This window comes from Candoia aspera, chromosome 6 (genome assembly GCF_035149785.1).
Source record: "Candoia aspera isolate rCanAsp1 chromosome 6, rCanAsp1.hap2, whole genome shotgun sequence".
Lineage (NCBI taxonomy): Eukaryota > Metazoa > Chordata > Lepidosauria > Squamata > Boidae > Candoia > Candoia aspera.
In genome coordinates, this window is record NC_086158.1 from 72,439,074 (window position 1) to 72,461,431 (window position 22,358).

General features: G+C 36.4%; 1 protein-coding gene across 7 annotated transcripts in view; it reads right to left on the reverse strand.

Moving 5' to 3' along the window:
- Positions 1-538: 538 nt before the first annotated feature.
- CPEB3 (cytoplasmic polyadenylation element binding protein 3) overlaps positions 539-22,358 on the reverse strand; it is a 113,008-nt gene continuing 91,188 nt past the window's right edge. For all 7 annotated transcript variants that reach the window (XM_063307382.1, XM_063307381.1, XM_063307385.1 and 4 more), the window contains 4 exons: positions 21,465-21,583; positions 16,571-16,685; positions 8,582-8,763; positions 539-6,399 (listed from right to left, as the gene is read on the reverse strand). In XM_063307382.1, the coding sequence (XP_063163452.1) occupies positions 6,172-6,399; positions 8,582-8,763; positions 16,571-16,685; positions 21,465-21,583 (644 nt within the window). In that variant the 3' untranslated portion in view covers positions 539-6,171. The remainder of the gene's footprint in view (positions 6,400-8,581; positions 8,764-16,570; positions 16,686-21,464; positions 21,584-22,358) is intronic.

The following is a 22,358-nucleotide window of genomic DNA, read 5'->3' on the forward strand; positions in this document are numbered from 1 at the left end:
AATTTGCTACTGAAGCACCTCAATCAGATCTCAGTGATCAAGGTGTAACACAAGGACCTATTAAGCAAATTTCAGGGTGGAGAAAAACCAGTAGCATTGAGAAATTCTGCTTAGGAAGAACAGGATTACATTTCCCAGCAACTGCAAAATTGCATTATGCTATCTTCCTCCTCTTCCAAGAAGTGGACTTGATTTTAATGAACATTTTTGTCTCAGTGTACAGAATGTAGCGTACAATTAATCCAATCTGAGAAATGAGAACAAAATGACGGTAACCTTGCACTTGGAAGATACTTAGTGACAATCTCTCAGTATCATAGTCAGTAGATACAATGCAACTTCAACTTGTGCAACTGAACTTTGGTGTGAAATTCTCTGGATAAATTCAGGCGATGAAGTAAAATGAGAATGAAAACACTATGTAAATGTGTGCTTTGTTAAAGTAGCCGAATGTGTGTTCTATTAAGTTTCCAATTTCTAACCCAATTATATCCTTCCCATTGCTTTTTTTAATATGCAAAGGATGACAAAGTTTCCGTACTTCATACAACTAGATTTAATAAGTTATTACAGAAAAAAAATTAAGTCCAAACTACAAAGTTGAAGCAGTTGTAAGCAATAGCAGCGTGGAGCTTCATGTTTAGTCACAGTACTGCAGTTCCATACAAAGCATTAGTCCAAGCCAAAAAAAAGGTAAAAGCCTTTTAGGGGTTACTAGCAAAACCCGTCTAAGAGAACATGTAGTAAATGATATGGTACACTGAAAATTAGTCAGTTGAAAAAACAAGTACAGAGATCTTAGCTGTGAACACTCATCTCCATTATTTAGACAGCAAATTACAAATACCTAATACTTTATACCCCAACAGAACAACATCCAGAAACAAACCAACCAACCAACTAAAAAGAAAAGAAAAGCAGAAATGATTATCCTGTATTAGCACCCTGGATATCTATTTGTTGCTGAACACTGTTAAATAAATTTAAGAATTTAATGTGCAGAATAACATAACAGCTCTTGCTCTGCTCCTATTCAGGAGCAAATAATAGCATGAATATCAGAACAGACTCTGTAGTTAAGACAGAAACACTACAACAGTGGAAATTAAGTTTTTAAGTGGGGGAAAAAAGGAATGCTGACATTATACAAGCTGGTGTAAAAAGCAACTACATACAAGGCAGGTTTAACAAAAATAGTTTAAAAAACAAATCTGTGACTAATCTTTCACTCGTACCTTGCAAGTAGAGATGTCACAATACTGAAATATCAACATAGGAGATTTTCCCCCAGTAAAGCACTGTATTTTTTTATACTACTCTAACAAAGGTAGTGAAATCAGCAAAGTTAATCTGTAATAACTGCATATTGGTAATACAATTTTCTTGTAACCCTGCCTTCCTAAAAGGCAAGTGTGTAGGCAGGAGTCTACGCACACACACTTTGTTCCACTCTTGCAGGAATTTGAGAAAAGTTCTCCTTCGTGTCTGTTATGCTTTTACAATTTATGTGTGTTCCAACCACAGAACCTAATTAGAGTCTAAATTTTACTCACTAAAATTATTGAGTTTGCCTGTACATTACTTACAAAGAACTCACAAAGGGCCAACTCCAGATATTTCTACAAGAGATCAAGAGACAGCTTGCTTTCAGCTGAAGTCCTCTTAAAAACAGATAAAAGCTGACAACTGATGTATCTTGGGAAGTTGTATGTTCTGTTTATGTAACACCAGTTTGAGTTCCTGGATCTAAAGCAATGTTTCTCAACCTTGGCTGGCTAGGGAATTCTGGGAGTTGAAGTCCACACATCTTAAGGTTGCCAAGGTTGAGAAACACTGATCTAAAGGGAAGGATAATAGTATCCAGCTTCCACACAGCGGTTCTGCCAGGATAGCAGCAAATGGATCAGGGTTAGACAGGCAAAGGTGGAGATGAATTACAGAAAAGAACGCTGTGTTCTTTTATAGCAGCAACAGATGCTGCACTTATGCTACAAGAGGCCTAACGCAAAGAAAGGGAGAAATATACAAGCAGCTTGAAAAAAGTGCCCAGATTGGGTAATAAGGGTTCCTACACATGCATTAGATAGCACTAACTATGAGTAACTTACACTGTATGGTACACTGTAACATTATGTAGATACTATACAATTTCCTCCATTTGTTCTGAGTTATCATGTAAAGAGGGGCATGGAAATGCAGCATGAAGGACAAGTTAAATAAATAAAATCATGGCAGATCACCCTGAAGCAATTTGGGAGAGATTTAAGGTAATAGCCCCCCCCCCAAAAAAAGGTCTGTAAAGAGGATGGGTGGTCAAGTAAGGAGGAAGTGACGTAGGCAAGCCTTAATGCTGCGCAGTCTCCATTTATTTTTCACCTTTGCACCCGCTGTGCAACGGTACTGAAGGTGCCCATGGGAATGGTGAGAAGCAAATTGGTAGGATGCTCAACAGCCAAGATTGCAGACCTGTTGTTTCTATAGGTGAGTGAATTACAACAGCAACAGTGTTTATTAACATTGGTGTTGTACAAATCTAGACAGTGAACTGGTACTGTGACATCCCTATTATCTTCCTAAATCATTCTGATAAAGGAAAAAGCTTCTAAAAAATATCACATCATTTTCCTGCTTCATTCTGTAATTTTATTGCCCAATTATTCATTACAGTTTTTCAATCATTTCACATATCCAACCATTTTCACACCATTGTAAACCACATCAGCAAGTTAATACATAAAGCTTTGCATTTCAAAAAACTAGACACTTTAGTAACAATATTACAAAGGTTTTTTAGCTTCAAAAATAACTGAAAATGAAAAAAATAAACTTTTAAAGAATTAGCATCATAAAATTAATTTATTCCAAGTAAAAATACAAAATAATATTAATGACATTGACCAGATATGAAAGTCTCTCCCAGAAACAACTATATTAATGGTTGAGAAAGCATTCCTTAAAGAAAATCTGAAATAAAAATGAAAAATATGTCAATGTTTAAATTTCTCTTAGCAAAAAATCTTTCTAAAAATAACAATGAAAATCTGTCTCAGTACAAAGGCTACATTACTATTGAAAAAATACCAGCATGAAGAAAAGGTACATATTTGACAGTAGAAAAATGATCTTAGTGAATCACAATGTCTAAAGTTTGCAATGAAAATAAATTTGCAATAAAGATTTATGCCTTTTTTCTTTTCTTTTTTCTTTTTTATACAAACAGTACAAACAGTATTGCACATAACAACAAATAGTCGAGGTTAAGTTGCTTTCAAAAAGAAAATCGACTAGTTCAAGTCTCGCATGGAGGGAAGGCCACGCAGGGGCCTGTTGTACCCGGGGGCTCCTTCTCCAGTTGCAGTTCAGAACACTTTATTTTAAAAAATAACTTCTCTTCTGGAAGGACCCTCTGATCATAATAGGACAAGATATTAACAACCTGGGGGGCACATTCATTTACAAAACAAAAAGGGACCATGTTATAATTTAATAAACTAAAAAAGTATCTTTAAAAAATACAAACAGAAGAACTCTCACAATTCTGGTCAGTCGTGCATAATCGCTTGATTATAAATATACAAATTAAGGGGAAAATAGGTTTTTCACCTTCTATTCACAACTTCCAGCACCAATGTAGTTTGTTCTACAACTTTCCTTGCTGTACTCATTTTAATCTCATCCTTTATATAACTTCCAGCATCTCTCCCCCTTCAACTTGCTTTCCAGGCTACGTTTGTACACGGAAGAGGGACACTTCTTCATAAATGTATATTGTTTCACATAATTAGGTAGACTTCTGTAGGTTAGCTATGATCTTCAATATAGTTATAAAGCTCTAACTTCTTCATTTTCAAAAACGCAAATAAGCATGAAAAAAATAAAGTTACCCATCTGTTAAATCATTTCCTCGCAGAATTAAATTAATATATATTTTTCTGAATAAACTTACTTAGAAAATATTTTCTTTCCTATATTTCAAAATTGAGGTATTGCAAAAGATCATGTCAGTCAGAAAGCATGCCTTTTTTCTTTAAAAAGAATAATCTGCCAACTATTGAAAACTGTCTAGTTACAAAAAGTAGTGCATAACAAATCTTGTATAGATGAAAAAAGGAAAAGGAAAAGGAAAAGAAACCCCCAAGCAGACCAAAATAGGCTGCTGGGCTAGATAAAGCATATCACAAAAATGCCCAGAAGAAACTGTGAAAGGGCTACCAAGAAGAATGAATATTTTTAAACTAGTAAAAAACTTTTTTTTCAACAGATAAAGGTTTTCTCCCCCCCCCCCCCCAACCAATAATTCCAACTGAACATTAAAAGAAAATGTAGAAAGTTACAACATTAACAAGGCCATCACGACACTCAAAACGGGGACATTTCCATATCTACTATGCGGTGCCATATCCAGTGGGATTGTCCCCAGGCCTCCAAAACTGGGGATGGGGTGGGGGAAGAACAAGCCCACAGAAAACCCCCAAAAATAATGTACACATTATCACATTTTCATAAATAGCATACTAATATGTATGTATGTGTTTGCCTTGAAGCCCCATATTATATGCTAAAAAAATGTCCACTGTTACAGATTAGATCTCAAATATATTCAAGCTTCACAGGATACATCCAGGATTTCAGAAATTAAATATCATACCCAAGTTAGTTTTTGTATGCAGACATTTCTTTAGCACTCCTCCTCCCAATCATAAAATGTGCCCAGGTTATCAGCCACTCTCTAAGCTGGTAGTGTAGACATGTTATTATGAGCTCTTTGGTTTCCTGGATGTGGGCTGCAGCTACCTAAAGAGTGCAAGCATTTACGAGATAGGAACTAAGAGCTCAAAGTTTATTTTGTGAGTGTGCGTATGTATTTGTGTCTGTGGTTGAACTTTCAAAAGTGTGTGAATGTTAGACATAGAGGCTTAAACAGTTAAAGTTTGATCACAGTACTAGACATAATCACTTTACTATATAAAATAAATTGCACAATATAGAACAGAGCACCGCAAAGTACTTCGTCTATCATTCACAAATCTGTTTAAGGATATTTCTACATCTATTTTTTTTAAAAAATATCTGTTGTAATATAGGTCATACTGCTATGGGCTGATTTTAATTTCAGAAGATTTACATATACTTAGGCATGCCTTCCTCCAGTCAGTAACCTGTGTGTGTGTGTGTGTGTGTGTGTGTCTTGAGTTTTAAATTATTCTATTGAGTACTTTGTAGCCTATATAGAGTCTTAGTTGGTGCATTGTGGGCAGATTTTTGTATCAGACATCTATAAAAAATTTATTGCATGCATCATCCTGATTAAACATGCAGTCAAAACTGTTGACCTTTCTTGGAAGCTTTCTGAATGCTCTACTGATCTTCTTTCAGCAGCCATCACTGTTTTAAATCACATAATTATCTTTTTAAACAATACCCTAGCTTGAATAGAGTAATGTGGTATTAGTAATACCATCTTAATAGCAGCAAAAGCTATTGCAGCATACATTTACATAACACTAAAAGGCCTAAACAAATAGGAAACCCTCAGCAAAATAAAAAGGGGATGGGGAGGTGGGGTGGAGAAAATGTGATCCGACTTATGAGGTATCATCCTTACCAGTAAAATAGAGAGCAACTAAAGATTTTTTTAGGGTTATTCCTACTCTAAATGATTGCTGAATATCCATTGTAAGTTTTTGCTACATCTGCCACCTACTTGTGAGTGTTACCTTTGGTAAAACATGTGCTAGGGGCAAATCAAAGTTTCTGAAAATAAGTGCATGCTCCAGTTTTAAAATAAAAGTAATCATCATTTTAAAAATCTTAATTACATATACATCAACCTAGTGGAGGCTGATGACCATAGCAGTCTACTTATTGTCAGCCATGACAAATCTCATGTAAGAAATTAAGGTACCAAGCAGATGTTTGTGTGAATCAAAGTGCAAAATCAGTACAGTTACACTCTGCTAGGCTTGTATTATACTGGACATAGCGTTCAGTAACGTGACTGTAAATAATCATAATCATCATCATCATAATCATCATCGTAATAAAAAGACCCATCTCTTCATTAAAGTCAAGGATGAATGCACAGATTTCCAGAACACGAAAGCCCTGAGGCAGCACTCCTTTCCCCCTCAATCCAATCAGCTCCAGTACTGTTGGGCTCCGGCCCGGGCCTCAGCTCCAGCGGAACGGAACGTGGCGGGGCCGGTCGCCTCCTTCCTTCACGAGCGGTTTGTGGAACTCTCGCCCAGCCCGAGAATGAATGCTCGCCCAACAGTATTCACAGTAATACTGCAAGCAGGTAACGTTGGCACAAAAGAATGGAGCAAATTTTCCACCACAGCGAGTGCCCTGGCATTCATCACACATCTGATCATCAAGCACATATGGCTTTACTTCCACCTATAAAAGGAGACGTTCACAGAGTCAGCCAGGAAATAAAGAGAGTTTGTGAATTAAGCAGAACGCAGTACAACTCTATTGCAACCTCCCACAATGCAGACAAGAGCCAGAACTCCCTAGCTTTAAAACAGAGACAGTTTTTTTCAATTTGAAGATATCACATATATTGAATGGAAGTGGTAATTTTAGCTGGCACAGCTGGTCATATCACACTGTTGCAAATTTAGAAAGCTGTATCAGAAAAAATAACCCACACTCCTCTTACAGCAAACTGTAAGTCTGTTATGGCACAGACATTGTAGACATATGCAGGGATCACCCCTAACACAGTATGATTTATAATTGCTCTCCTGTACTACTACACCCATCCTCCAAATATGCTCCAGTAAGTCCCAAAATCCACTGAGATTTGTGCGACATATAAGGAGGGTGGTGGTGGTGAGAATACTGTTCGGTCAGCTGATGGCCACAGTTGAATACAGCCCATTAAGTGAAAGATGGACACTCCTCATTTAGAAGATATAAATTTAAATATCAAATGGAAGTGGAAAAGAACAGACTGTCAGGGTTATATACTATTTTTCTCTTGCAGATCAGGGAACCAGCCAATTCTGCAGCAATTCTCTTTATATGAAGATTCTTGCTACTGATTCCAGCAATTCTATCTAGAACTCATTTTAATTTTTCATAATCATGGTGTTGGAAGAAGTTGCACCAAGCATGAAAGAAGTCTGGGAAGGCATGATTTTTAGCACCTCAGGCAGCAAAATCAGAGCTAAATTTCCAGGTTTCACCATATTAGCAGGAAAGCTTGGTTTTTGTAATGTAAATTACTAAAGTTCTGCCTTTAATTATCATTAAAATATTACTGTCACTCCTTTTCCTGTTACACTGAATGTTTAGGATCTCCTTTTTCTCACATTTAATCTTACTGGAGATTTGGAACTGAAAGCACTATACAGGAGTCCTCACTTACTGACTGCAATTGGGACCGGCAACTCTGTTGCTAAGTGGCACAGTTGTTAAGTGCGATGTCACATGACCATGCCAACTTCTGACATCAGTTCCAGCTGTGGTCATTAAGCAAACCATCATGGGTCGTTAAGAGCGACGTCACGTGACTGCAATTTGCAACTTCCTGCTGGCTTCCCCATTTACTTTGCTTGTTGGAAGCCAGCTGTGAAGGTTGCAAATGGCGATTACGTGATCGTGGGATGCTCTCTCCATCGTAAATGCACGCTGGTTGCCAAGCGCCTGAATATCAATCACGTGACCGCAGGGATGCTATGACAGCCGCAACTTCGGGGACCAGTTGTAAGTCTCATTTTTCAGTGCCATTGTAAGTTCAAACGGTGGCTGAATGAGTGGTCAGTAAGCAAGAACTACCTGTAAAACTACCAGGCATATTTGAATATATTCCATGTTAAAACATAATCAGGGCTGCAACTAGGGTCTGTGTCACCCGGGGCAAACATGGATTCCACACCCATTTTAGCGCCCCCCAGCGCTTGTTTTGGCGCCCCCCAGTGCGGTGCACAGGGCACATGCTCCGCTTGCCCCCCCACCCCAGTTGCGGCTGTGAACATAATTACCCTTAACATTCTATTAGAGGCTCCACTTTTCTCTTATTGTCTTATTTTGCTTGTCAACATATTAGACATTATGATCAAAACAAGTCTACAGTGTTTCAGAATCAAGGTAATTCTATTCTGAGCTCAGTTTTTGAGATAAAGGGACAGGATGATTTAGTATTAACACTGACTGTTCAAGAAGTTCAGTAATTAGTGGCTTAATAGAGTGAGGCCTGTCACATTTGAAACACTATAGTACAGTCACACAAATTTTTCCGTTCTTCTGTTTCATTCCCCACTCCCATCCCAGTGAATCATAGCAGCGGTGACAGGCACATACATAAAGAGGCAACCAGGAGGTGTTTCAGACGCAACCACCCAAGCCTGAAAAAAGCATGGCTGCTTTAATGATTAGGGGGAAAAGGTGCTTTATATGTGCTCCTACCTGTTCTGAAGCCTGTATTTCAAATGATTTGTACCAATTCAGCCTCTATAAAGCAACTTGTAGCCAGGAGATAATCCTGGATTATAGATCCACTAATGGTCCAACTTCACCAGGCATCTGTACAATTTGTCAGCGGGGTTAAGCCAGCCAAAGATGTTTTACTTACCCGTTTATCGATGTCATTGTGCTGGAGCTGGACAAAGCGTGCACTAATAGCAGCAATATAACTCTGCTGATTGGAGAAAGCCACTCTACCGGCACCTTTGGGGTACTTTAACTCTGGGTCTGTATCAATGCCAGCATAGCAGACTCCACCATACAAACGATCCATAATCATAGCTAGTTCAACTATAAAAGAACATGAAAATAGTAAAATGGCTAAAAATGTAATCTCTAGAATCTCTGGCACTTCTATACTGTCACTGTTTTTACTTAGTTCCTTGGACGCTGATCCCTCAATTGTCTTCCATCAACTACAAAATGTGGAGAGCGATGGGGAGGGGTGGAAGGAGCTAGAAACACCTTCCTCAAATTGTTCATGGAGTGAATACCCAAGAAATCTAATGCAGAACATCTCTGACCTATCATACAAGAGGCAAACTCACAGAACAAGATTTCATTAGCCATAAGAAAAGAATACCATTGTCAGCATTCCATCAACAACTAAAAAATCAGTTATGCTGCAATTTCATCAATTAAAAGTAGTTACAGGTAGCATTTCAATACATTTTTTCCAGGAGTGTATATTTAATTGAGATAATTCATCTCAGTTACCAAATATCCAAGGGAGGAGATTATTACCACCACCTCGAAAACCCCTTCCTAAATGGCTTGAATCAAAAATTGAAACTATGTAGCATATGTCATATTAATAAAAATAAAATAAATACATCAAAATCAGTATCCTGTGTTAAAAAAACCTATTGATTTGATTTTAAGTGATCAAAGGGAAATGTATTATATACATATGAAAAATAATTTGATTCAGAAAAGTTCAAAAGCTATTATCTAATCACATTTTAAAATACAAACAAAACATTTATAGAAACAACTGGAAAAACATCTCAAATTCTTGAGGTTCCCAATATGGCCCCCAGGGTAACAATATGCTCATAAACACCTTCTCCAGAGCCCACTGTACTCATTGTTATATCTATTTTTTAAATTATTACTAAAGGGATATTTTAAAATTAAACCTCATATTTTGTTTTTTCAAGAAACATATACCAAATCTAAACGTCATTTTTTAAATAAACAATTGGACTGATATTACGCTGTTCCTGGTAAATGGTAAATCTACAGGAATGCTAATAGCAATAAATAAAAACACAAATTTTGTATGCCAGAAAATAAGAATATGTATAGAAAAGAAACACGATTTTGTTAACAGAAAACTGCAAATTAAAGATATCATGCTAGCTTGATATATAGCCCCAACAGAAGGCAAAACATGAAATGAAATGTTTCAAAAGTTAAATAAATTTAGGAAGTGGGAAACATTCTGAGGAAGGGGCTTTAAATAAGGAGATTTGCCAGTCAAGAAAGTGAGAATAGAGAATTTAAAAAAGGCAGAGACAATTTGGATAAGGGAGTTTTGGAGACATTTGAGTTCTAATGCTAAGGACAACACCTACTACCTGATAAAACACAATTCATAATCAAGGATTGATTATAATCTTGTTTCAGATTCAGAAACAGTATCTTTCAATCCTGATTAATTGGTCTAGGACAGTATCAGTTTATAAATGGGTGTTAGTGAGAGTAAAATTGTTGGAGAATAAACCACATACTAAAATCTTGAGACTCAGAGTAGTTTTATTAGCATGGGAGGAATCGTCAGAAAAGATTGCTTAAAGCAATTGATGAATTTTTTCACAAAAACAGCATAGCAGAACCGGCAGTGCATATAATATGGGATGCTATGAAGGCTACAACTAGAGTAATAGCAATCTCAGTATCAGCTGTAGTTAAAAAGACCAATTTAAAGTAGCAGATAGAATTGAAGGGAAAAAAAACTGTACAACTGAAAAAGCAATATAAAAGGACTAAATCTAAACATTATTAAAATTACTTAGACAAAGGAGAAAACTTAAAAGAAACAGACACATAAAATAGCAAATAAGGCCATGCCATTCACTAAATAAACATGCTACGAGTATGGAGACAAAAGCTAAATTACTAGCCAATGCATACCGAAAAGTTCCTCTTTTGAAAGATGAGTTGCTTTTTTTACTTGATTATAGTAAAATAAATCACACTTTTCAGAGATTTTATCAATAGTTGTACACAGTACTCAGCCTAAAGAAATAGATGTAGATAATTCTTTGAAAGAAATCTCAGTTCAACCTTTTTTAGAGTAACAGTGCAGGTAGTCCTCACTTACCAACCACAATTGAGACCAGCAACCCCGTCTCTAAGCAACATGATTGTAAAGTGAAAAGTCATGAGACCATGCCCGATTTATGATGTCAGTTCATCAGTTCTGGCTGCGGTTGCTAAGTGAATCACCACAGGTTGTTAGGCGCAATGTCATGTGACAGTGACTTGCAACTTCCTGCCGGCTTCCCCATTGACTTTACTTGTTGAAAGCCAGCTGTGAAGGTCGCAAATGGCGATCATGTGACCATGGGACACTGTGACCATTGTAAATGTGTGCTGATTGCCAAGTGCCTGAATTGCAATCACATGACCGTGGGGACTCTGTGAGAGCTGCAACTTCAAGGACTGGTCGTAAGCCTCCTTATTCAGCACCCTCATAACTTTGAACGGTCGCTGAATGAGTAGTGGGTAAGTGAGGACTACCTGTAGTCATTCCCACAAATGGGAAGGATCATACAAACATTTCCAGCTACAGACCATCTCATTAGTGAACCAAGCTGATAATATGCACATCAATATTGGTCAACAGATTAAACTCAATGATTGGTAATTATATTAATCTGGATTAAACTGGATTTATCAAGAGCAAACAGATTGGAAATCCAGTTAGATATATCCTTAATATTCTACACTGGAATAAAAGATATACTAGATGCCTATGAGACCTTCAGTATGTTGGAATGGCCATTTTTGCTTAAAACATTAGAAAAATACATATTTGGAGTAAAATTTATAAATGTACAGAAATTATATTTTAAATTAAATGTGATTCTAAAGGTCAGTGATCTGGATTCACAACACATAATTATACAGAAGGGAACAAAACAGGTTTACCCACTCTCTCCTCCAGTCCACAAGGTGTAAGTGAAGGCCCTTTTATAGAAATTATACAATAACATTGGTAACAACAGCTATTGATAACAGCAACAGCCTCATAAGGAAGCAGCTTATATGCGCTCTGATGATACTGTTCTGATGTTGCCTAAGCCATATCAGGAATTCCCTTTGGTCACAAGAGGAAACATTAAAATAATTAACCATGCAATAGCATGGCTAAAAATAAAATTTAAAAAGGCTGAGGCATTGTTTACCAACACTGACTCCAAATTACAGCATGAGGTAAGGGATAAAGTTGCCATAAATACATAAAGCATATTGAAATTTTAATTCCCAATAGTTTCATATTAGATACATTAAATTTAAATTTGCTAATGCATAAAATTAAAGATCAACTTAACTATAACATTCATCACATTTATTTTAGTGAAAACTGCATCTCCTTAAAAATAATTCTACTTCTTCAATTATTATATCTTTTCCAAATACTACCAGTCTCCTTAACTAGCAAAACTTTAATCTCATGGCAATTTTTAAAACAAAAGTTGTATTAAAAAAAAAAAACTATGTATAAACAAAAAAAACACAATACAATCTTGGAAAGGTTAATATATTTTATAGCTTTTCAACTAATACTTTTCCCATTACATTGAAAGATAAATTTCAAAAATGGACAGAGATTGAAGAATTCCATCTACACGGTCAAGTCTTGCCATCTTTTTAAACAAAAGAATATTGCATGTATAGCACCTTCAAATCCTTTTTAGGCTTTCCTAATGAAATCTGAAAGTATCAAAATTTGCATTATACTCTTCCCTATTAGGTCACTAAAGGCAAACAAAGGGAAACAGGCGCTGTTTTATAAATGGAGGATTAGGACTATCCTAAAGACACTATGTACAAGTTCTATCAGTCCTTAAAGATGAAGATGTAGAAGAAATCCCTTTATGCTTACAGATTTCAAAAGAATACTTATTGAAGTAGAGAATAATGTCAAAAAACTTATGTTGTATAATGAAAGATTTCTGGAATGCAGATACTTTAAAATATTTAGATGAATGGGGACTTGGCAAAAAATATTGGGGATAAAAAAGGGACATGTTATAGAGGTAGAAACCATTAACAGCAGTCTCTGAATCGACTACAGAAAATTTATTGAAATGAATACATTGACGGTATCATGTTGTTGTTCATTTGTTCAGTCATTTCCAACTCTTTGTGACTTCATGGCATAGTCCAATTCTTTTGGCAAAAACTTCATGCAGTATTTCTAAAGATTGTTAGGAGAAAGGTGGCAACATTAGAACATACTGGCACGGCTTTGTGGGATTGCTCCAATGTCCAACAGTTTTGGAAATCAAATTTTAGGTAGGTATATGTATACTGCCAGTTACTTCATCAGAATGTTTATCATTGTTTGAAGGAGAAAATGAAATATTAAAATCAAAGACATTACTAAATTTATGTAATGGTAGTAAAAGTATCTACAGCCCAGAAAAAAAGATTAACATTTCCATTTTAGACCTTTGGTACTCCAAATTATCAGAAACTGCTTTAAGGCAAAAGCTTATGGCCACAATATATAAAACGGAGAATATTAGGTACACTAGCTCTATTCACCTAATTTGCAAATTTTTTGGTTTAGGTTACTATAAATACAGAATCAATTAAGTGACATTTATGATATACAAATTGTGGAGTGAAGATGAATATTTTGAACAGGAGGGTTTAAAACAGGCATCATGAATGAATATGCATTGGGCTTCCAGTGGGAATGGCAGACTGAGCAGCTGCGCCTGCTGTTTCAGCGGGCAGAGTGGACAGCACGGTGGCTTTTTTGGGGCTCAGGAAGGCTTTCCTGAAGCCCGGCAATGTTCTCTGGATTAAGAAGAATACCTGGAATCATCCCATCTGTCCTCTGGAACAGAGGCTTGCATCCAGGAGATCGCAAACTGCATTTTGTGCTCAATCAGTAAGCACTCTGGGAGGTGGGGATGTCACCATAAGCTGTACTGTAGCCTTAAAGGGACACTAAGACCAGCTACCCCATTTCTAAATCACCATTGTTTTTTTAAGTATACAGTATGTACCCCAAGAGAGGCTTTCTACAGCAAGAAGCAGCTGGTTCTCTTGGTGCTTAACATTATTTTTGGGATTACTTTTTAAACTTTTTTTTTTTAGTTTTGGATTTCATTTTCCTTCCAAAGGAAATTTCAAAGATTGAGTAAACAATTGTCTTCCTGTTATTGTGTATTAAATTTGAAGATATTAGCATTTGCCTACACGTTGAATCAGCTGATTTGAACCTTCAGCTTTCTGCTTCCACTTTCTCTTGAGAACAGTCTATTTACTTTCACTTTTTGTAAACAACTTTTGAACGCTCATGTTTTCGACTTTCACTGATTAAGTTCCTAGGGAGCACCATAATCTACCATGTGAGACATGGAGGATTTCAAACAGATCCTTTCTCACCTTCATCAGGACTTTATACAGATATCTTGTGATTTTTATCAAACCTTTATGCAAGATATCCAGGACGTTGTGGAAAATATGAGAGCTAAAATGTGCCATCAGGCTGGGGATGTAGTGGATGAAATTGAGGAATCTAAGAGCAATAAAAAGGTTTTTTTTTTTAAGACTGAGAGGGATTTTTGTCAAGATGCTGGATGAAGATTGGATAATGGAGTTGGAGAAATCTAGGGGAGAGAGTGATCAGCACGCCATAAGTAGGATGGATCTCCTGGTGGAATGCCATGAAAAGAACTTGGAATTTTTGAAGGGGGCATCTGGGCTGTTTGATTTTCTTAAAAAGAAAGCTCTGTGCATATCTTGGGAATATGTAACTGCTCTGGTTTATTTTGAAGTGGGATAAGGGTTGAAGAATGTTTATTTGGTTTGCTTTAAGGATTTGACCAATGTTATTTGCCTTTAAAGATTTGGATTTACTGTTTTGAATTGGCTTTGTTTTTTGAGTTTATTAAGATTTTGGGTTTATTAAGATTGGTATTATTAAAATTGTCATATCATTAAGTACAATAGCTGACAACTTATGTGCCATTCAATCTGATGTTTATTATAGTAGACAGAAATGTATAGAATAGTGGTAGGAAGGGAATAATTAAATATGTTTTATCTTTTGGAGGGCAGAAAGATGTTTAGGAGGTTTATATGAATTTTTTTTCTTCATTTTAATATAAGGGGGAGGAGTAACTGTACTTAGTGATTTTTATTACATGTTAAAGGGGAATAATTTATAGAAATAATGTGGTGTTTTGGATTAACAAAGAGATTGATTATAGAAACTTTGTATATCCTTGCTGTTAAAAGTCAGAAGCCACATCTTTCTGTAAACTTAATTTTTTTTTCTCTTGTGTTTCTGCCCTTTTTTAGTTTTTTTTGTAGTTTTTTGTTTTTATTGTAGTTTTTATTCTTTCTTTAAAACTTAATAAAACTTTACTGTGAATGAACATTATTGTGTATATTCTTTACTTTTTAATAATTTGAAATAATTTGATTTTTATTTTTAATTGATAATTGTTAACAATTTAATTTTAATGACTGCATTAATGCAATTAAGAAATAAATACTTTTTTAAAAAGGCTATTTTTAAAATGTAAAAAATTCCAAATTCCAGTGTAATCTTTATTCTCAAGAAGGCCTCTGGGTCCTCCAAATGGGTCTCATAAACTGTCTAAAAAATAAAAACAATAGGCAGTTGCCAGAAAAAGAGCCAAAATAAGCAGGGATAGGAGAGAACATTTTCAAGTACAGGCTAATAGGTAAATATGTGCTTTGGAACTTGTCCATGGGCATCGCATCCGCGGGAAGACAAGTGAGGAGCAAATGACAACATGTTTGTTAACATGCAAATGACATAATTTACATACTTGCATGAGACATCATGGCAAATTATATAATCTAATCACTTGTACAATAATGTCATAATGGACATGTTTTGATGTCATTGGGGCTTATTACAGATGCTGCTGAACCTGTTATGTCCCCCTGGCAGGCATTTTGTGAATGAGAAATCCCTTCCCCCAGAAGTCATTTTGTGAGCACATCTATATATTGTCAACATTCTAAATGGGCCCATCAGTCCAAAAAAGTTGAGGACCCCTGCCATATACTAAAAAGGTGCACTTTGTAACTGAAATACATACCAAGAATTCTCTGGATTTTTGTTTAGAGTAATCTGACATTTGCAGATAAAGACTTAAATATTTAAATTATTTTGCACTCCTAAGGTATAGAGGACTGTTGTAATTGTTTTCCTATCATTTTTAAAAACTCGAGGATTATTCAAATGCTTCCCCATATTACTTTTTATACTCAAAAGTTACTTTTTTACCCCAGAGGAGAGACTTTGAGACCCACACAGTTCCGTCATCTTCACCACCTTAAGGAAATTAATTTCAAGTTGAAAACGGATCAGGAGAAACAGCAGGGATTAGTAGTACTTTTATGGAAGTTGCCTTTCTTCTCTTGAAATACAAATTGGCAATACTTTCAGGGTTTATTTTTTTTTAATGCCCCCTCTTGAATGATACATAGCTGCCTATGGTAAAAGGAAGGTCTCCTTTGGTGAAGAAAACCAAGATCCTCCCTATAGGAGTAAAGGGGCAGAACCACAATTTTTACTTCTTCTCTCTCCTGAGTTTCAACCCCTAGTTGCAGCTGTCTGAGAAGATCTCCCAATCATCCTGGAGAGATTTTGAAATATAGGAGAGAGAGAGAGAGAGAAATCAGCAAAAATCACTTGTGAGATCACCCAGTTGGTTGTTGGCTCCATTAAATTGCAATTTAAAACAGAAAATATATCAAAAGAAGAGAAGTAGAACTCACTCATTTGAAACACCCTGAATAAAACTAGGCAGATGAGTTTATCAAGCTTCAAGCAGTTTTTCACATTCAGCTGGCTTTTTAGACTTTTACTCACCAGCTCGGAGGGGTCGTGGAACTCCTCCCACAAAAATAGTTTTTCTGGGGTCTAAAGGTTGAGAACCATCCATTACAAAGTCACTGTCGCTTAAATTCCAAGGGCGAATTTGTACCTGAAATATTCCAAAGATCAGCTTCCTTTTAATCTGCCTTTCGAAAATTAATCTAAGACCAACAACTTTTATGCAGTATTTTAGCTATCTATACTAAAAGAGTGTAAAACTTATGTTTGTATCAAAATCAATTGATGGGCTGAATGTTTTAGAAGTCCTCTTTACAAAAACATGTTTTCCATGAAAACCTGCAGTAAAACCATTAATAGCATCTATGCAGTGGCTTGACTTTGATTCATGATTGCATCAACGAAGGATCACTGATACACATTAGCCTTTGCCAATTTGGCAAGATATTCTCATACACTGGTTGCCTAGAAAACGACAAATTTCTGTGGGCCATCCTGGCATCTCCTCAATCTTACTCTTACACTAGTGACCGCTAATCACAATATTAAATTGGTTTGCAAGTAAGAAAGATTAGTCAAAGCTTAGGTGTAAGAGGTTCATCACTGAATGGCACAGCAACACAGAATATTTGGATAAGCAGCAAGATATGCAGCTTGCAATTTTATTTATTCCGAATGCCCACAAAATGCATAGGTTTACCCTCTAAGACATCAGAGCAACATAGGGAGTCTATAATATTAAGACAACTTAGGTCAAATGTGAAGCATCCTGGCTGAGCTATATACCCATGATGAACAAGAATAGTTGATAAGTGAGCCGCAAGCTGGTAAGGTACCTGCAAACACAATGTTGTAAGGGTTCTGCTATTGTGGGATGAACAATTTTGATGAAAAAATATAAAAACAGAACTTCAAATGCAGGTGCAGAACAAAGAATAAGGTAGTTCATATATTATTTGACATGGTATGTCTTAAGAAAGTATTCAAGAACTTAGTTTATATCCCAGAAAAGCTTTTCTATTCGGGCTCTTTTCAATCTCGACTCACACAATTTTTTCTTTTGTGTGAGAGTAAAGTCCAGACCATTTCATCATTTATATTACTCTCCAGTTTCTATAATTAATAACCTTTCATTTAAAGTATCCACTGTTTGCCATTACAATCTGGGAAGCAACCAAATCTTAGCTGCAGAAGTATCCACATAAAATTACTCATATATATTCCTCACTTACCGACTACAATTGGAACTGGCAACTCTGTCGCTAAGTGACGTGGTCATAAAGTGAAAAAATCACGTGACCACACCTAGTTTACAACAGCAGTTGGGCAGTTCCGGCTGTGGTCGTTAAGCAAATCACCACGGGTTGTTAAGTGCAATGTCACATGACCACAACTTGTGTCTTCCTGCTGGCTTCCCCACTGACTTTGCTCGTCCAAAGCCAGCTGTGAAGGTTGCAAATGGTGATCACAGGACTGTGGGATGATGTGACCATTGTAAACACATGCCAGTTGCCAACACCCAAATCACCATCACATGACCGGGTGACATTGCAATGGCCCGACTTGGAAGACCAGTTGTAAGTCTCCTTATTCAGCACCACTGTAACTTTGAATGGTTGCTGAATGAATGGTTGGTATGTGAGGACTACCTGTGTATGCATCACGATATGTAAGATCTTATTCCAAAATAAATGAGTACTAAACAATCTAATGGCAGGATTGGTTTATGGAACTGGGGGACCCATAGTATCACCAAGTTTGAAGTCCCTACACAAAGCCTTAAATTGCACATGGATTCCTGCAAAATGTGATGCTAGATCTATATATTCAAAATGGAATACACATAGACCCAAAATAAAAATTAAAAATCAAACATACTGGATTTTTTTTAAATCACCATAAAGTAAAACTTTCTTTTGAGGGAGATGGGTGGTGGCAAAATTTGAAATATAAATATATATACACACACACACCCTGCCTAGGAGAATGCTTTGGTCCAATCAGCCCATTCGCTAACACTACACTACATACAGACCTGACCCCATCTGTCTATTCGAAAACCCTATCAGGCTGGATCTACTGATGGGCTAATACAGAGTTGCCCATCTGAAAACCCTGTCAGCCTGCATCTTTGGGGCAAGATGATATAGCAGGCAGCTATAGCTTCTCTGTTTTCATACCCTCACTCCCTCATAGTCACCTTGAGCCTGTCACTTTGCTACACTGCTCCCATTCTGGAGACCAATGGGCTGCATATGCTCCATCTCCCTTAAACTGACTGACTGACTGACTGACTGACTGACTGACTGACTGACTGACAGGAAGGAAGGAAGGAAGGAAGGAAGGAAGGAAGGAAGGAAGGAAGGAAGGAAGGAAGGAAGGAAGGGCAGATAGGATCTGGTCAGCTATCAGGAGCATAATGAAGTTTCTGGTTGCTGATGAACCTGTAAACAGGAATGGGGTAAAGTTCTGCTATAGGGTGAGCTCTAGTTCTTCCCCTTTTTGACTTTGCTTCTCAAATTAAACATGTACAACCTCTAAACTGAATGCCTGTTACGATTTAAATAGATAAAATATTAAGATTTAAATAATATCTCCTTTATAATTTCCTTCATTTCTAATATAAGATAGAAAGAAACCAGGATTAGAGAAATGCATTCCTAGTTCAACTTATATAAAGGGGTTTGAACTGTATTTCTTGAAAAGCTGTCTCTAATACCACATGTTAAATCCCTTTTAATATGGAGAAGACTTTTTAAAGTAATTTATAAATCTGGCATAATGGTTTACTTACTTTTAGGGGGGAAAAAAGAAAATAAATTCTAAAAACCCTTTGTGATCCAACCCTTGCATGACAGAGGATGTTCAGACAATATCCTCTGCAATCAAAAATAGCATTTTTGCTATTTAATAGCATTTTGAAATCTGAAGAAAAGTTGGGTGAAAAAGGAATGAATTTATTTACTTAGTCTAAGAGGTCTGCCTGAATGGAAAGCATTTACTTTGTTCATTTAAGCAGCTAGCTAGTTGAATGCAGATAAACTCTTGAATATTTTGTACTGAGCATTTGCAAAAGAATAAATAAAAATCTGGTAAGTCTTAGAAGTAATGTGAAATAAGTAGATATTACATACCCACAGCTATACCATTTTGTTTCAAAACTTCATTCTATGTAGCATTTGTATTGGCTGCTTTTAGCACTTTCCCCTCAGTAATGGTATAGGGCAAAAGCCCACATGGAACAGATAAAGTTGAAACAGTGAGTCAAGTTCTCTTGCATTATTTACTGTATTGGGACAATCTCTATGTTCTCACTGACCCTTTTTAGTATATAGGCCACCAGACCTGTTTAAATTTACATCCACTTGTTTTGGCAGATCTGAACCCATCCCTACTTTTAATATGGCTGTTGCACAACTCCTATCTTGTGTGTCAGTTCTGACCATTCCTGGATAGGAAGCCCTACTTACAGCGACTCATGTCTTGATCACCCCTTAAATGAACTATTGCAACTATCTCTACATAGGGCAGCCCTGGAAGACCACCCAGAAGCTACAACTGGCCAGAATGCAGCAACTTGAATAATTAAGGGTACATCCCAATTTGTTCAAGTAGCACCACTGCTGGAAGAGCTGAAGTTTGCCAGTTGGTTTCTGAGTGCAATTCAAGGTACAGTTTAGATTTAAAGATTACAAAATGTAATCTTCAGGATCTGGTTATCTTCAGGACCATATTCTACTGCTTTCTGCCCATTTAGTAAGTTCAAGTCCTTTGAGTTTCTGAGGTCAGATCAATTCCAATCCTGTTGGCATTCAGGAAAGCCTCCAAGACCTCACTGTTTTGGAAAGCCCTTGGGGAATGATGTTACAGCAGATTTTCTCCTTGCAGTAGGCGATTGTTGCTTTTGGGTTTGGGGATATTGTTTTTTTTTCCTTTTAATTCTATTTTACTTTTTCATTATTGTAAACCAACCTTTTTGAACTGAGCAGCATATAAACCACGTTTATATCCTGGTCAATTCTATATCTATTTATATAGAGAGTAATATAGACAGATAGAGGTGTTGCCTGCAAAGGAAGCTAGATGTTGACCCAGGAGTATGATTAGCCACCCAGAGTCACTAGTTTGAGATGGGCGGCAATATAAATTGAATGAATGAATAAATAAATACATAAATAAAATTATTGTTATTCCCATTACTCAAATAAATGTAATATATGATACAGGCAAGAGCATGCTATTTGATACTCCTGTGCCAGTTATCCTGATTCCATGTTATTGTATATTATGAAGTACATTGCTCTCTGTGTGTGTGTGTTTATGTGTGTGTTGAATGTGTTAGTTATTTGCTTGTCTGTCATGTATATTTGTATTGGTATTTGTCTGCTCAAGGAAGGCAATAAAATTTTATTCATTATTCTGTATAACAGATCAGACAATCCCCATGTATGGTATCTCCCCAACTCGTTTGTGGGGAAAACAACATGTGATTTGGAGCTTAAGTCAGGCAGAACTTTCCATTGCCTACGGATTCTGATCATAATGATTTTAAATAGATATTAAATAGATCAGTTGAATTAGCAAGATTCAGCAGCAAGCTAATATTTTTTTGCATTTTACAAACAGCTGTTTTGTTGGGATGAAGGATTTTTAAACACATACCAAAGATAAGGACAGTTAGAGTGCTTTAGGATTCCCAGTGTACATAAAATGAATACAATGGAGAGTATAATGGATGCAATGATTAGATTTGGATACAAAGATGGCCTTCAATGTAACCCTGAAGGCTACCAGTACCACCATAAAATGATTAAGCAAACCAAGGATTATAACCCTAAAACAGCCCTTCTCAACCTGAACAGGCAATTCCTTTTGAGTATATTTGGTTTTCAGCTATTGAAAGAAATGACAACATTATTATTTTACTTACTGGTTTGTCCTTGATAGTGGGACTTGATACACATAAATAAAGTTTCCCGTCCTCTTCCAGACAGGCATCTATCAGAGCTTGAACAGAGCTTTCTTCCTGGAATAGCAAAAAAGCATAACCTTGGGGAAAAAAGAATAAACTTAGTAAATACAAATTATAGAAAACACAGCACAAACTAATCACAAACATGAATTTTGTAAAATAACAACAATATCTTCCTAAACACAATACCCCTGACCCAAAACATAACAATGTAAGTAGTCCTTGTTTACTGACCACAATTGGGACTGGCAACTTGGTCATTAAGCCAAGTGGTTGCTAAGTGAAACCACAACTGTGCTTATGATCTTACTTCAGCTTTCCTTTGCTTTACAGACCTGCGAAGGTCATAAATGCAGGGATTGGTCATAAAGTTATTTTTCCATCACCATTGTAACTGCTAACGGTTGCTAAACAAGGAAGTCGCTAAACAAGCACTACCTATAGTACGGAAAGCTGATCACAGCATTTCAAATCATCCTATGCCCAATCAATCAAATCTTTATTATGGTCAAAGACCAGCATAAGGAGGCTGGGATACAGTCAGTTAAAACATAGAAAATACATTAAAGTATAAAGAATAATATAGAAAGCTAATATTGTTGTATATATATAACACAAAAGTCTTTAAAAATTCCAAAAGGAGAGGTAGGAGCATTAAATGGGTGTAGGGGAGCATAAAGGTTAGTATGTCTATCAATATAGACATCAACTCTAGTATGATGAATTAGACACTCATTAAAACTAGTTTACAGCCCCGGTCATCATCTGACAAATTTTAAGTGCCACTGCACAGAACCTGGCAACATTGTATGTTGTGGCAGGGTTGGTATCTGACAGCAGCAGGGAGGTGTA